This window comes from Cyprinodon variegatus, unplaced genomic scaffold (assembly GCF_000732505.1).
Source record: "Cyprinodon variegatus isolate N-32 unplaced genomic scaffold, C_variegatus-1.0 Scaffold117, whole genome shotgun sequence".
Classification (NCBI taxonomy): domain Eukaryota; kingdom Metazoa; phylum Chordata; class Actinopteri; order Cyprinodontiformes; family Cyprinodontidae; genus Cyprinodon; species Cyprinodon variegatus.
The window spans coordinates 1,321,406-1,336,745 of record NW_015150570.1 but is presented as its reverse complement, the minus strand read 5'-3'; the positions used below and the strand labels follow the sequence as shown (position 1 = coordinate 1,336,745).

Here is a 15,340-nt window from a genome sequence, read left to right as displayed (position 1 = left end):
ACATACATATAGATAGATAGATATACACACATACATACATACATACATACATACATACATATAGATAGATAGATATACACACATACATACATATAGATAGATAGATATGTGTGTATATGTATATATGCATACATATATGCATACATATACAGTAGGCATATAAACAAACCAAGAAATCAAACCATAGATGTCCAGAAAAAAGTAAGTTGTGTTTAATAAAGTGAAATGGCACAGGGAAAAAGTATTAAGACACTTATAGAAATGTATTTAATCATGTGCAAAAGCCTTTGTTGGCAATAACTGCTTCAAGACGCCTCCTGTATGGAGAAATTGGTTGCATGCATTGCTCAGGTGTGATTTTGGCCCATTCTTCCACACAAACAGTCTTCAAGTCTTGAAGGTTTTGTGGGCCTCTTCTATGGAATCTGATTTAAAGTTCTTCCCATAGATTTTCTCTTTTTTTATTGGATTCAAGTCAGGTGATTGGCTGGGTTATTCTAATAGCTTTATATTTTTTCTCTGACATCAATTGAGTTTGCTTGGCTGTGTTTTCAGGGTCATTCTCTTGCTTAAATGTCCGCCCACGTGTCATCTTCATCATCCTGGTAGATGGCAGCAGATTTTTATCAAGATTATCTCTTTATTTTTATTTTTTTTATCTGACAATAGTATATGCTGATGTTCCCATTTCCAAACTTCCCTGTTGGTGTGGTGTTTTTTGGGTGATGTGCAGTGCCATATGACCTCCAAACATGATGTTTATTATGGCATCCAAACAGTAAAATTTTTGTCTCATCTGGCCAGGCTATAATCTCCCAGTATTTCACAGGCTTTTCTGAATGCTGTGCAGCAAAATTTAAACAAGATTCAACAAGCTTTATCTTCAGCATTGGAGTCTTGCTTGGTGAACGTAGATACAGGTCATGGCAGTTGAGTGCATTAATGAAACAATTGTACATACTAATTCCAGGTCTTTCTGAAGCTCTCAACAACTATTTTTGGCTCTTGGACAACTCTTAATAATTTAAGAGTTATTATTTTTTAATTCTTTTCACCACTCTTTTAGAAATCTTTTGACGAGCACCTGGTCATGGTCAGTTATGATGAAATGATGTTCTTTCCACTTCCAGATTATGGCCCCATCGGTGCTCATTGGAACATTCGGAAGTTAAGAAATCCTTGTAATCCCTGTAACCAGTGCCATCATTATTTGCAATAATAAGGTTGCCAAGGTCTTGAGAAAGCTCTTTACTTTTACATGGGCCAAGGGGCGGGATTGGTGTCTAATTACTGAGAGATTTCAGCTGGTTTCCTCACTTTCCATGCCTTTTTGCAATTTCCTTTCTTAACATGTTCATTACTTTTTACCTGTGCCATTCTGGATTATTACACATAACTTGATTTCTGGATATCTATGATTTGATTTCTTTGTGTGTATGGATTGCATGGATTGTTACCGACATCTGGTGAAAATGTCATGTCAATAGCATCTCTAGAAATATATTTACTGATTTATGTATGTATATATATATATATATATATATATATATATATATATATATATATATATATACACACACACACACATGTATGGGTGTGTTTCTGGAAGGTTTCTTCAAGGTCCTGTTGTGGATTATGTGCAAGTAATCCACAACAGGAAAGCAGCACATCTTCAGTAAGATTAATTAAAAAACGTGATTTTATGCTGTTTAGAGCTTAGAAGAGTGTGCAGACAAATCAGGGTTTAAAGCCAAATCAATAAAGCTCACTGAGGTAAATTAGGCTGAAACACTCTCAAAGCAGTTAATGACAAATCCTGCCAGGCGTGGAGACGGAATGGGTCAATAGCTCAAACAAGCTGGATACAATCGTGTCACGTCACGTGAACAAAGCCGTTAGGGCAACATCTAGAAAAGATGTGCCAGATCTCCCTAAGGACATGAGCTTTTAAATAAAGTAACTGGACACTTTATTAGGTACAGCTGTTCAACTGCTTGTAAATGCAAATGACAAATCAGACAAATGCACAGCAACAGCATAACACAATTAAGCCTACGGACTTGAGAGTGAGAACTCTCTCTCTCAATGAGAACTTGCTGAGGAACAGCAAAAAAATGTAAATGGGGATGAAAGATGATTTGAATGACTTTAAATTCAGTAAGGCTTTTGGTCCTGGATTATAGTTTGGACTTGAATATCTTTAAAGAAGTGTTTATCCACTGGGATTTCCAGCCATATTTATATCTTTAGCTTACAGAAATAGGCCCAGGACAGAAAATATCAATTGTGCAGCCATTATTTGAATTAAAAAATGCTCCGTTCATGTGAGGTTTAGAGGAGGACTGGTGGGCTGAGATGAAGTATACCTCTATATCTTTGTTAAATGCACAATAAGTAATTACAGGATTTTTGTATCTTCTAAGATTTTAATATTCCTGCTCCAAAAAAAGTATAAGTCAGTGCAATTGGTTTCATTTAACCTTGAACAAATTGACATTACAATGAAGTTTGACCTCACTCTATTATACCTTGGGTTAAAGTTGAAAGAATATAACTGAATTAGAATCTGTTTATGGTGATTTCATGATATATTTTTGTACTATAGATTCAATTCTTTCACAAAAATGACGTTATGATAAGGCACTTTCTAGATGTAGATCCACTACATAAATAAACCAAATCCAAATTAAGTAACTGAAAGTCTAGAAGAGGAAGGCAACAGGGTACAGTAGATGCCACTCTTTTTATAGTACAGATCATGAAACTGAGGCTACAGTTTGGACAGTTTGGGGAAACTGAGGTTTGAAATCCTATTAGCTGCATCATACAGATATAGGCTTAAGTATAAATAACACAAATAAATGGACCCCTCCTGCCTTGAATTAATTATTATAAATGGCTGCTTCTGATATAATGTTGTTGATTTTTTTCTGCTAAAGGACACTTTGAGCCTCTTAGTATTATTAAGAATTGTTTAAACCCCAGTCTACCTTAAAGGCATCGTGGAGGATGTTCTTCTTCTTGGTGGTTTATCAAAAATAACTGTTCCTTCTAATATCAATCATTCTGGTGATATGTTTACGTAAGGCCGTCCTACGTGCTGGTCCCCATTTTCACTTACCTTTGGTGAGTCTGCCATGGTGGAAAAATTGCAAATCTTCCTTTGGAAAGTAAGCTTGTATGAGCGATGCAAACAGCAACTTTTAAACAGAGTGTGCACGAGGAGAAATGGGCTTGCACATGCTCTTGCACACATTTTATAGACGTTCCCTCTCGGGAGCGTGTAAAGTGTTGTACTTTTTAATTTTTTTATTTTTTTTTAAGAGGAAAAACTGGTGAAAATCCTCCACTATACCTTTAATATTTTTCCAGACCATTTCCTTCCTTTTTTTTTACCATAGTCTAGCCATATTCTGAGGCCCATGTGATCTCAAACTTGTACTTTTTATTTCAGAATAATTTATTTTTAATGTTTAACTATATCTGGCTACATGGTCATTGAGTATCTTTGGGATTTGGTTGCATAGAGGCTTTGTGTCGATAAAACAATCTGAATCAAGTATGTGATGAATCACTGAATGTCCCTGACACCTTGTTACATCTATGCACACAAGAATTAAACCCATTCTAAAGGCAAACGGGGGGCAAGATGCCAGCAATGTGTTCCAAATAGAGCGACTGGAGTGTGTTTTTAGGTCTAAATGTCATTATAACAAAAGCAAGTATTTTTTTTATTCGGTTAGCCTCAAGAGATAAAGACAAGAAAGCAACTGGATTAGAACATTTCTGTTGTTTTTTTTCTCTTGAGAAAAATAACATTTGATCTATCTACAGAAAGTACTAAAATTCCAAAGGAAAAAAGATTAAAGATAAAAAGCAAACAGCACGTGTTTGCACACCTTGATGTCACTTTGTTCTTTCTATTTTTTTCTGTCTGTGTTGCAGACACAGAAGCAGGAGCACCTGAGGCTTCTTCAGATGTGATCTATGATGACGTTGCCAGCGAGGAACCTCTTTCTCCCGATGAAGGTCGGCCACTGCAGAGTCGTGTTTGCTACAAATGTTTGCTCTCTCATGACCTCAGACCTCCAGCCCCTGACCTGCTGTGTACTGTATTTGTGTGTTCAGCAGACATGATCTATGAAGATGTCCAGAGAGATGGCGGTACTCTGGAGAGAAACAATGGGTGGAGCTCCAGCGAGTTTGAGAGCTATGATGAGCAATCTGATAATGATGCCAAGCTGCCGGCAAGAAGCAAGGTAGATCACATGTCAAATAGTCCCATTATCTGTGTATTTTTAATGGTATCTAGACAGGTCAGGTTGTTTGGGATAGTTTTCAGCTCCTAATACAATATCAAGGAGAATATTTCATCTGCCGCCTCTCTTGTGCAGAACTCTTTATTAATGTATAGAAGTGGAAGGAAGCGGTAAAGGACATAAAAAATGCATAAAAGGCTGTCAAGTTTTATGCGAGCATTGTGAGATGAAAGTAAACATGAGACATTTCTGTTTGAAGAGCCACAGATTTCCTTGCCTCTTTTCTGCCAGCAGTGCTGGTAATCACTATGATACACCAGAGTGTGTGGCTTCCACATGATGGCACTGTGTGCACATTCACATTGTGCTGCATTTTCTTTATGCTCCAGAGGCTTTTAAAGTGGCTCCATCATTGCAGACATATGGAAAATCTGTAGTTGAGTCATTATTAATGTATAGATTTTTACCTGCTTTTATACAATTTTGAACGTTGAAGGTTTTTTCCCATAAATAATAATATACCAGAGGATCCAGTTTCGAAATAATAATTTGGAAAACAAAGGAGCCAGAGGTAACAAATATGAATTAGTTGCTTGATAATTACATGGAGGTCCAGTGTGAAAATCCACCAACTAATCGGTTGGCAGGTTTGTCTCAGGCTGCTGAACAAAAAGAAGAATTCAGGTGTGCTGGATTTTATCATTAATGAAAAACAAAAACAAAAAGACCCTCAACTATTAAAGTCCAGCGGCCTTCGTCAGAGTCACATTGTTTTTAATTAGTTTCACCCAATTAATTTTTCACCCAGCGAAGCCTGTGTTCTTGTTTGAAGAACCTGGGAGAGCTGCATTGAAGTTTGCTTAGGTAATATTTGCTTCAAACTGATTGCAGCCACTCTGAACCCTATATAAATCACTAGCCATTAGCCACAACCTTGTCGACTAAAGCAGTGCACCATGTTTCCAATCTATGCGCTCCTGATTAATTCCCAGTGTTTCACAGACTTTCCTTCTGCTTAATGGCTTTGCATACAATTTCCCCCTTTGTATTCCCTTTCTCTTGCTTTTCTCTCTCCTTTGGCTTTTGCGCCTTACATTCCATGCACCTGTGCTCCACCCCATTCCCCTGTAGCTTTCACCTGAAGTGCTTCGGTTGAGGGAGCGGTGCGCCAGGACCAGGCGTGAACTTGCTATGAGGCTGCCTGGAAAGCACAACTATGACATTAAGGTATAATCCCAATTAACAAGTTTACAAAGTTACAGCGGTCTTAAAAAATTTACCTTGTGAGTACAGAATTAAATAATTTCCAACCGTTTGCATGTTAGACATGATGAATTATGTATCCTATACAATTCAAATAAAAATTGCACAACATTTTAAAAGATAATAAACATGGGGTAAAGAAGAGAGTCATTTAATATTTTAATAAATATTCACATTAGTAAAACTGGATGTTTCTTCAAAACTATTAAAATGGCAAAAAAGGTCACAGAGACTTTCAGGTGAGATTGTACCAAGAAGGTGTCAAACTTCCCTTCATTGTTCTGGACCAAGGAGTAAGATTAATAAACCAAAGCGTTAATTGCCAAAGGAAACATCCTCATCTGGCTAAACTCTCCTCATCCTGGGTAGGAAAAGTGGTCAGTTCAAACAACCTAACAATGTTTTGAACACCAATTGTTTTGTTGTTGTTAGTGTTTTTTTTTTTTTCATAAAACAACACTGTCCATTGCAAAAAAACAACAAAAAAGCAAAAAAAAACACCATATACTGGTGGTAAAATCATCATGCTTACTTTCTTTTTTTTAATTTTTTTTATACATTTTTGGTTGTTGTTCATTTTTTTGTCATCTGTTTGAATCCAAACATTTAGTCAAATAAAAAAAAAAAAAAAAAAAAATCACTTAGCTAATATTTAAAGTTTGCAGTTCCTGAGACAGAGTTCTGAATACAGTCTGAAAGAAAATCTGTGAAATCCAAAAAAAGGATTTTGGAGAACTTTCCAATGGGGCTGGCATATACACCCCAATGGAAGAAGATTCAGTGTAGAAATTAAATTTAACAAAGTTTTAGTTTTAAGTGTTTAAACATTTATGCAAACACGGTGCTGCAGCCCTTTGTTTTAGTTTGACCAATAATTCAGGTTTTTTATTTTTTATCATTATTATTATTCATGCATGGTAAAGCTGTATTAAGTTGAATAAAGATTTTTTGTAATCCAACCTTTTTTTAAAGAATGTGTACACCTTTCTAACCCACTGTGTCTCACATTATTTCAAAGCAGAACCCAACTCCCTCTGCCCAAATATTTAACTATGAGATTGATGATCCCCCTGAGCTGATATATGTAATCTATTATGCTCAGCTGACACAATGGCTTAATTGGCTCGCTGTGCCATCCTTCTTAACTCTTCCAATGCTCTGTGGCCTTGCTTTGAGACTATTGATTGGTCTGTTAAGCTCCATTTTATTTTTCCCTGCCTCGTTTAATATCAGAGAAAATCATGAAAACCATTAATTATTAAATAATAGTCGGCGGGTTTGCCTCCATAAACATCGATACAACTTGCTTCCACTTTCTGACCTACTTTCTCATACTAGCATCATTTAAAAATACTACTCTCCTGAGTGTATTCTGGGTCTGTGGAGTCTGGTTGCATGGCCTTTTTAATGCTCAGGGAGCACTTGTGGTCAGCTGAATTTTTCCCATGCTGAGTAAGGAAGCTGATGTGGATCTCCCTCACTTACAATAATCTTTCCATGATATGCTCCTAGGCTCCCTGATTAAAAAGCTGTACAGCGACCCGCGGGGGAGTCGCAGATGGTGAGGCTCATGATGAGCCTGCTGAGCGACACTTCTCTCTGTCTCTCTCCGGAGGAGCCCTGTGGAGTATCAAGCCACCGCAGCATGGCACTTCCCTCCTGCTCTGATGCTCCTTTGTTGTCTCTGTGTGCTCCACGCAACCAGGTTCAGCAGCTCATGAGGGCAGCGAGGACGGGAACGAAGGATGGGCTCGAGAGGACCAAAATTGCCGTCATGAGAAAAGTGTCATTCCTGCAGAGAAAAGATCAACTGGGTAACTGAAGAACTTAAAAAAAATGCTGCTCTTGAGTTATAAGTTTAGAAAGATGTGAAATTTTCAAACAAATCAGTAGCTGTTTTAAAGACATTGCAGCATTTATATTATAAAAGGCATTTTGCTTGGTTATAAATCTAGCTGAGCCAAGTCAGATAGGAGCAACTACGATGGTTCGGGTAGAAAGTCTTATTTTTCTTTCTTTTTTTTCTTTATAGAAATCCCTTAAGGCAAACATGAAAGAACACTGAAAGAAAAGATCTTACAGATTATATTCAAAATAAATGAAAAAAGACAAGCATTTGCAGTTTTAAATAAGGTTTGGGGAGTTGGATGGTGGTGGGGGGGGTGAATAAAGTTTCTAGATGATAAAAAAGAGAAAGCATTGCATGTGGTATCAAGGAGCCTGTCTTTCAGGAACCCTTGCCTCACATTATAGAGAAATCAGCATCCATAAAATGAAAAGCAGAATTATTAAGATAAATACAGCATTAAACTCATGCCTGAAACACATCTCTAAGTCATTACATACAGTAAAGGGTAAGTTAGACGGTGGGTATTGATCTTTAGGAATCTACGAATCATTGCATTTGTATTGTATTTTTCTTCCAACAATTTTTCATCATAACAAATAATTTCATTCAACCGATAAGACCTTCCTATGTCGATGTCTAAATGTTTATGGGGGAACTGAGGATTTTATTTTTTAACTGTTACATGTAGGTGCCATTGCAGGGATACTGCAAGAATGTGCTGGATTACTTTTGCACCCATTTTACTCCTACATAGAGTATTGTCCTGAATTTTCTTGGTTTCGCTTTTCCCTTACCTCTCCCTTTCTCTATCTCACATTTCCTCAGCTCTTTTTTTTCCTTTAGAGAGTTCAGAAGTTTCTTCATATTTTAGACGTAATAAACTTAGCGTGTCGCTGCGTCTCCAGCTGCTCTGAGATCTGAGGAATGCCTTTCTGTTATTCTCTGTCCTTGTCACATTCTTTGTCACACACTTTCAAACCCGTTCTACTTTTTCATTTTTTTTTTAAATCTGCAGAAGAGGAGGATGATGCTGGTTACCTGGATGTGGCTGTGTCAGAACTGAAGCATCCTCCCCCGCAGCTGAGCCCCATGCCAGAAGGGCTGACCAACCACCAGGTGCAGCTGACAGCAGCCCCGTCACACATGAGAATCTGTAACAGCTACACTGGTTCACAGCTTAGAAACTAGTAGTTTGACTAGAAAAGCTGTGGAATGGTGCGACGTGCAATGTTTCGTAGAGTGTATTATAGGGGAGAGGCTTGTCACTTTGGTAAATTGAAAATAGAGCTTTCTAACATGTGGTGAAAGTAGAGAAAAGGGTCTATTTGAACTCAAACAAAAGTGGTTTTGGTACAAAGCCGACTGCAAAAATCAAGCAAGACTAGAGCCTCTTTTATTGTGTTCTGCGCTGCAGGGTAGCATTTAATATGTTTTCTGCAAAGATCACATAACCCGGTGACAACATGATACAAATGCACAAAAGAAAAAAAAATGGATGAAGAAAACATTTATTGAATTGGCGCTTCTACAAATTGTCAGGTCTGCATTTAACAAGAGCGTCATTGTCCATATATATACATTTTTATTGTTTCCGAATGTGCTAATGGATTTCATAGGAACTGAAGGCAACTATAGGAGTCTTGATCAGGATTTTTTTTATCTACCTGTCATTTAAAATTTGTTGTTTGCCAAGTCACCACCAGATACGTCAAACTCAGTGCCTTGTGTTGTAGCCTTAGAATCAATAAGTTGTTATATTTCTATTCAACAAGATAACATTTTGTAAAAATTTCGTAAAAGGGAACCGGAAGAAAAGAAGAAAATTCCTATAAAACAAACAAGCCTGGTAAGGTATAGAATAAACAGGGACTCCCAGGCAGAGGAAAATATAAAATTGTCTTTTCTACAGACATAGGACAGCTGCCTCTAGCTCCAATCAGCACCAATCACCTGGGAACCTTTAACACACACACACACACACACGCACGCACGCACGCACGCACGCACACACACACACGCACACACACACCACCACACACACACCCACACAGACACTAGAGCCATAAACACATCAAACTGTGCTCTGTGACAATTGCTTCCAGTGTTGCATCCATTTCTAAACCCGATTCAATGGTAAGTAGCTTTAGGATTATGCTTCTGGCTGATAAAGTAGGAATTTTTTATTCAGCATTTCTAATATATGTTTGCTTTAAAGGCCTAATTCTGTTTGTAAAAGCCGTGCATTCTAAAACTGCTTAAACAGCTGCTCTCATGTCGCAGCACCTCCAGTGATTCAGCTCGTTCAAACTGACCGACTCCTCTCTGAGTCTTTTTCTCCCGTGACTAACACATGATTATGGTGTAATCCATCAACCAGTGCCACACTTAACTGAAAGCACGCCACACACCGCAGCCCGATCATGTCCCGTTAGAGTGCGAGCTTCTGACTGATCTGTTGTCCACGCAGGTTGTCAGGCGCCATATCCTTGGCTCCATCATTCAGAGCGAGCGGAGCTACCTGGAGTCTCTCAGGAGGATCCTGCAGGTGAACTGTTTAGTCCTCCTGTCCTCTTCTGCCACATGCAATATCATCACAGTTTAGCTATTGTAAATTACACTGAGATGAGAAGCAGCGATATTCATCAAATTATCAAGGTGTCTGTGCATAAATAATCTTGATAAAACACCTATGCTTTGTGGGAAGGGACTTCATGCTGACGCTGAGAAAGAGAAGCTGTCAGACTTAAACCACGGGGTGCAGTCACTCCTCTTTCATTTTCATTGATGAAAAGAAAAGAGACCTCTCATCTTGTCATCATGCAAAACGTAATAAGAACTAGTTAAAATAATTATTTAAGATACATTTTTAATCTGTTATGCTGTGAGATCTTTTATAGTAGATACAGAATGCGTTTTCATTATTAAGAATTGTCATTTATGTTCATGTTTCATTGTAAGGTTCAGTGCTTTAAAACTCTTAGTTGATTCAAAGAGCCAAATGGTGAAGTAAATGCAGTGTGTCCAGACATATCACGTAATTAGATAAAACACGCACTCAGCACAAAAGAAAATGTTCAATACTGTTTTAACGCCACGATAAAGCTGCAGGTTTCCGCTGCTGCTTTTTGATGTTGCTTTTATCTGTTTGTGAATTACTGCAGTGGGTTAGAGAGCAGAAAAAGAGGTAAACATTTTGCCATTCTGTGAAAGTCCATCATCAATTATTGTTCTGAGTCTAAGTTGTGAAGGTTGTTGTTGGAGGAAATTGCTCATGTCTGTCAATCTACAATTACAATTTATTTTTTTCTCATTCTCAACAGGAGTACCATAGACCATTGATGGAGGCTGAGCCACGCATACTGAGCCCGAGAAAGATCCGGCCCATTTTCTACCGAGTCAGAGAGATCACACAGTGCCACTCCATGTTCCAGATTGCTCTGGCTTCCCGTGTGGCAGAGTGGGACAGAAGTGAGAAAATCGGGGACTTGTTTGTTGCCTCGGTTAGTGGAAATTACAGACATCAAACTATCCACTCACAGTTCGGCTAATGTGTTATTACAGATGACACCAGATATATACATGTGTGATATAAAAAAAGACACTCTAATATTGAATTAGAAATTTTTTTTTCAATACTATAGGACAGTAAGGATTTTTTTTTTCTACATAACTGAATGAGAGCGACTGCTTGAACTGGTCTGATGGAACTTAAAACACACCGACCGAAGAAAATTGCAGAACTTTTGCCAATTTGGTTCATCCTTGACTCTTATTTCCAATGGCCCTAAATTTTCACGTCTATCTGTTCAAATAATCAGATTGGAAAAGAATAGAATAGAAAAAAATAGAATGGATATTTTTTCCCCACAGTGTGGAAAGTCACCTATCACTGGCAAAACAGGGAAAATAAAAGCTTGTAGGTACGCAAGACTGAAAAAATATGAAAAAGAATAAAGTTCAAAAAGTGAAAATAGATTATTATATGCACATACATACAAGCTTGGAGGGTTTACCAAATGCACTGTTAAAAAAGAAGATGGGTTTGATACCCCAGAGGTGAATGTGTTTGTTTGTTTCTTTTTTTTTTTTCTATCAGTAAAGAAATCTGAGTATCAGACCCTGAACAAAAACAAACAAAATCTTTTAAAGATTCTGGCTAAAAGCAGTAAGAGAATGTCAATATCCACAGCAAAAACAGAGATCAGCTGGAAGGCCAAACAGCAAAGAAAACAGCCATTGCTCTACAAGCAACATAAAACAGCAAGATTACTGTTCCACAATGTGCATCAACACTAATTCTTTTTGAGACATGTCTTGTGTTCTGATAAAACATAATATAATCGTTTAGCCATAAGAAGTATTGTCTCATATAAAAGAAAATATGTTGAGCTTACAAGCCTGAAACACCATCCCAACTGAGAAGTATGGAATTGATAAAAGTATGTTGGGGGCTCTGCTGAGGCATCAGAATGGGATCATGACGAAAATGTAAATACGAACATAACATCTGAGGAAATCATCCAGGAGGTTAAAGCTAAAGACAAATTGGTCTTTGAAACTGACAATGACCCAAAGTATGAAGCCAGGTTAGTTACAAAGAGGATCAAGGACAGAAGTCGATGTTTCGCATTTGTTCTGTTCACAGAAGAAATGTTGGGAAGAAAAGTGACCTACAAAGATGACTTGTTTACTGCCTCAGAAGGAATGGGCTAAAATACCTGCTAAATTATAGTGAGATAACGAAAGAATCCTTAAACGACACTAAAACAATTTCACCCAAGTCATACAGTTTGAAGACCAAATAGTAACTCCAAATACTAAGTAAGTGTGTGTTACATCAGACTTTGGAGAAAAAAATCCTAACTGCCCCCAAAAAAGGACAAATTAAACGTAATTGGTTGTTTAAAAAAAGTGATGGAAAAACATTAGTCATTAGTTTGGGTAGAACCATTCCCTTTTCCCAGCTGTTTTCTATTGGACCTAATTTCTTAGTCATTGTTAGCTCTATTATGATGGGCAAACAGGCATAGTTTACCCCAAACATAATCAGTTACCAGCATTGCAAATATCTCCACTGCATCAAATGCTCTCAGGAATATAATCTTTAGCAGTAGCAGTGTGCATTTTAGGTTTCTTTTTCAAGCTTCTGCAGAGTGTGTGCTCATCCATATGGTCTGCTCATTATTTGCCTATTAGAGGGACTTGTTTGATCCTTTTCTGTGTTGCTTATTATTGTGCTGTTCAATTGATATTCTAAGACCTACTGTGCATCAAATGAAGCCACATTTGACAGTGAAATAGCTGGGACAGTATACAGCCCACATCAGCCTGCTCCTGCCTTACCTCTACCTGCAGAGTCTGCAGTAATAACAGAGCCAGCAGGGTCCTAAGGGAAACTTAGAGAAAAGAGGGTTAATTCCTTCATCTGATTTGCCAATTTCCCATTACTCCTCATATTGTCGCTATCAGCCGCCTGGCGTAGGTGTAATTGTGGAAGGAGAATAGATATTTACCACAGAACAGTCACACGCAGCTGCACTCCCACACAGACCCCCACCTCATTCTTCTCTGTAAACCATCCTACATGGATTGGGAGGGTGATTTGTTTACCATTCCAACAACTAGAATGAAAAACAAACAGTAGATCTTCAGTTCTTAGCCTCTTCTTTGCAAAAATATTCAGTCAGAGAAAAATATCTGTGCATGTTATAAGAAAACAATCCATAAGGTGATAAAAGACAATGCTATTCAATAAATATATACTTTGCTGTTAAAACTTCTTTTTTTTTCTTTTTTTTTTCCCAGTTTTCTAAGTCCATGGTCCTGGATGTGTACAGTGAATACGTGAACAACTTCACCAATGCAATGGCTCTCATTAAAAAGGCATGCATGTCCAAACCGGCATTCTTGGAATTTTTAAAGGTAAATATAATTCTTGTTATTTATATTGCATTTCAACAATGCTTTCCTATAATTAAAGTATCCATTTTATATTTTTATGTCCTTGCTTTTTTTGTTTTAAGCCTTTGACCTTAAGAATTCTTAAAAGGTTTAAAATTTTCAAGAGCTTCTACAACACTCAGGATACATTTTACAGATTTAGAGTAAGGAAATACATATTTTGGATAATCTCCCTCATGTTGGTCTATTCATAGTTATGTCAAAGAGTGTCAGGGTTTCATTATTGGTTAAAAGAAAACCAATCACATGCTAGACTTAATAAACCAAACCTTAAATTAAAAAACTATGTTTAACATCCTTGAAGTTGCAAGCAAAGTTAAATGTCTTGCATCTAAGAACTTTAACCATTCTATTATTAGCTGATTTTGTATAAATACAATATAAAAAAGTTGTGACCTACAAGGATCTTGCATAAAACTAATAAGGATACTCAAAGCTTGAAGTTTTATTTATTTTAAGATATTAAGATTGAATATAAGCCATACAGAAAATGAACACTACATATTCACAACTGCTAGGATTTAATGTGGAGTTCCTCTCTGTTCAGTGTTGCTTCCGAATGGTTCCCATTTTAAATTATAGAAGGCTAATATTCAATAGTTTGTTTTTGATTTGGTGTTGTGAAGATTTTAAATAAACAATTTCAACAGAAGGTGACAGAGGTAATGAGAATGTTAAACATGAATATATTGGCTTTAAATCTATGATTTTTCTTTTTACTGTTGGTGTTTATTTATTTTTTTGTTGTTTTTTTATAACTCAACAACCAAACTTTGTTAAAGCATTTTCTGATGTAATGAATCGCAATAATGATGATATGCTATATTTGGAGTCACACGTATAATTTCATAAATCTAAAAAGCTCTAGCATTTGGATTCACTGGATATTCTGTACAGATATTATATTTCCTTGTGTAACATTATTCCTGCCTGTGTTAAGAAATGATTATATTATAAACCAATATCAGCTCGATTTTATTGCTTTAGAAATGAAAAAGAGGACCAACAAAAAAAAACATTAATTCAATGTAATAGACTTTGCAGATGTTGAAATATGAATTATAGTTAAAAACATCTCTTACTAGTTAACATTCAAATGGGTTGTTAAATATTAGGGGTTACCTGTGGGCACAGAAGGCAATAGATCCTCAAACGAAAACATGAAATTTCAGTTTGAGGACTGAGTTCATATAATACTAGGAATGGTGAACTGAAAAAAAATATAAAGCATCTATAATGTTTAAAGATACTTTTTTTTTTTACCATTATCATCAATAAGTGATTTTTTGTATAAATGTGAAAAGTCAAAAAATAAATTATATCATGGCATCCTATTGACGAGGAGCTTCTAAAGCTTGTTTTTAGGTTTAGAAGGGTCTGCTTTTTTTTTTTTATCCTAAAATATTTTCTCAGAAAATGTCTCACAGTCTCAGGCACACACTATTCTAGGAAATTGTTGTGGAAGTGTTACTTAGAAATAGTTAAGATGAAGAAGATTATCTGTGGAAAAGATGAGCCAAGCTGGACATTTTTTCTAACAGCAACAACAAAATATGCTTTCTAAAGATTTAGTAAACATATTAAACATTCCTTTATTGCATTTTCATTATTTAATCAATACACAACTTTTTTTTCTTCTGTTTACATCATGTATTGCTTTAAGTCTTCCTACATTAATAAAATGAATGCTTTTAGGATATGGTGCCAAAAATAAAACTAAATAAAAAGGAACATTTGAAGGAAGCGGGAAGAAAGCAGAATAGAGGTTCACCCTCATTTTTTGTTTAGCAGCAGACTTCGTTTTACCAGTTAACTACGCAGAACTCTATATGATTGCAGGACATACATCTGTATTATGTCACAAAGATTTTAACTTCAGTAAAGCATGGATAGTCTCCCATGTCACAGAGATGCTTTGCTGCCTCATTGTAATAAAAAAACTGATGAAACCAGACAAGTACCATTTTAGTAATATTAGGATTTCCTATTCTTTCTTTATGCAAAAATT

General features: G+C 36.6%; 1 protein-coding gene across 3 annotated transcripts in view; it reads left to right on the top strand.

Annotated features, from left to right (window-relative positions):
- arhgef10l (Rho guanine nucleotide exchange factor 10 like) overlaps positions 1 to 15,340 on the top strand; it is a 168,058-nt gene that overhangs the window by 31,270 nt on the left and 121,448 nt on the right. Inside the window, exons 5-12 of one of the 3 annotated variants that reach the window (XM_015375350.1) lie at positions 3,946 to 4,029; positions 4,132 to 4,259; positions 5,391 to 5,486; positions 7,228 to 7,336; positions 8,387 to 8,487; positions 9,839 to 9,916; positions 10,692 to 10,871; positions 13,177 to 13,293. In XM_015375350.1, coding sequence (XP_015230836.1) covers positions 3,946 to 4,029; positions 4,132 to 4,259; positions 5,391 to 5,486; positions 7,228 to 7,336; positions 8,387 to 8,487; positions 9,839 to 9,916; positions 10,692 to 10,871; positions 13,177 to 13,293 — 893 coding nt within the window. Of the gene's footprint in view, positions 1 to 3,945; positions 4,030 to 4,128; positions 4,260 to 5,390; positions 5,487 to 7,227; positions 7,337 to 8,386; positions 8,488 to 9,838; positions 9,917 to 10,691; positions 10,872 to 13,176; positions 13,294 to 15,340 lie in introns of all 3 variants that reach the window. The other 2 variants (XM_015375349.1, XM_015375351.1) reach the window with 2 other exon arrangements.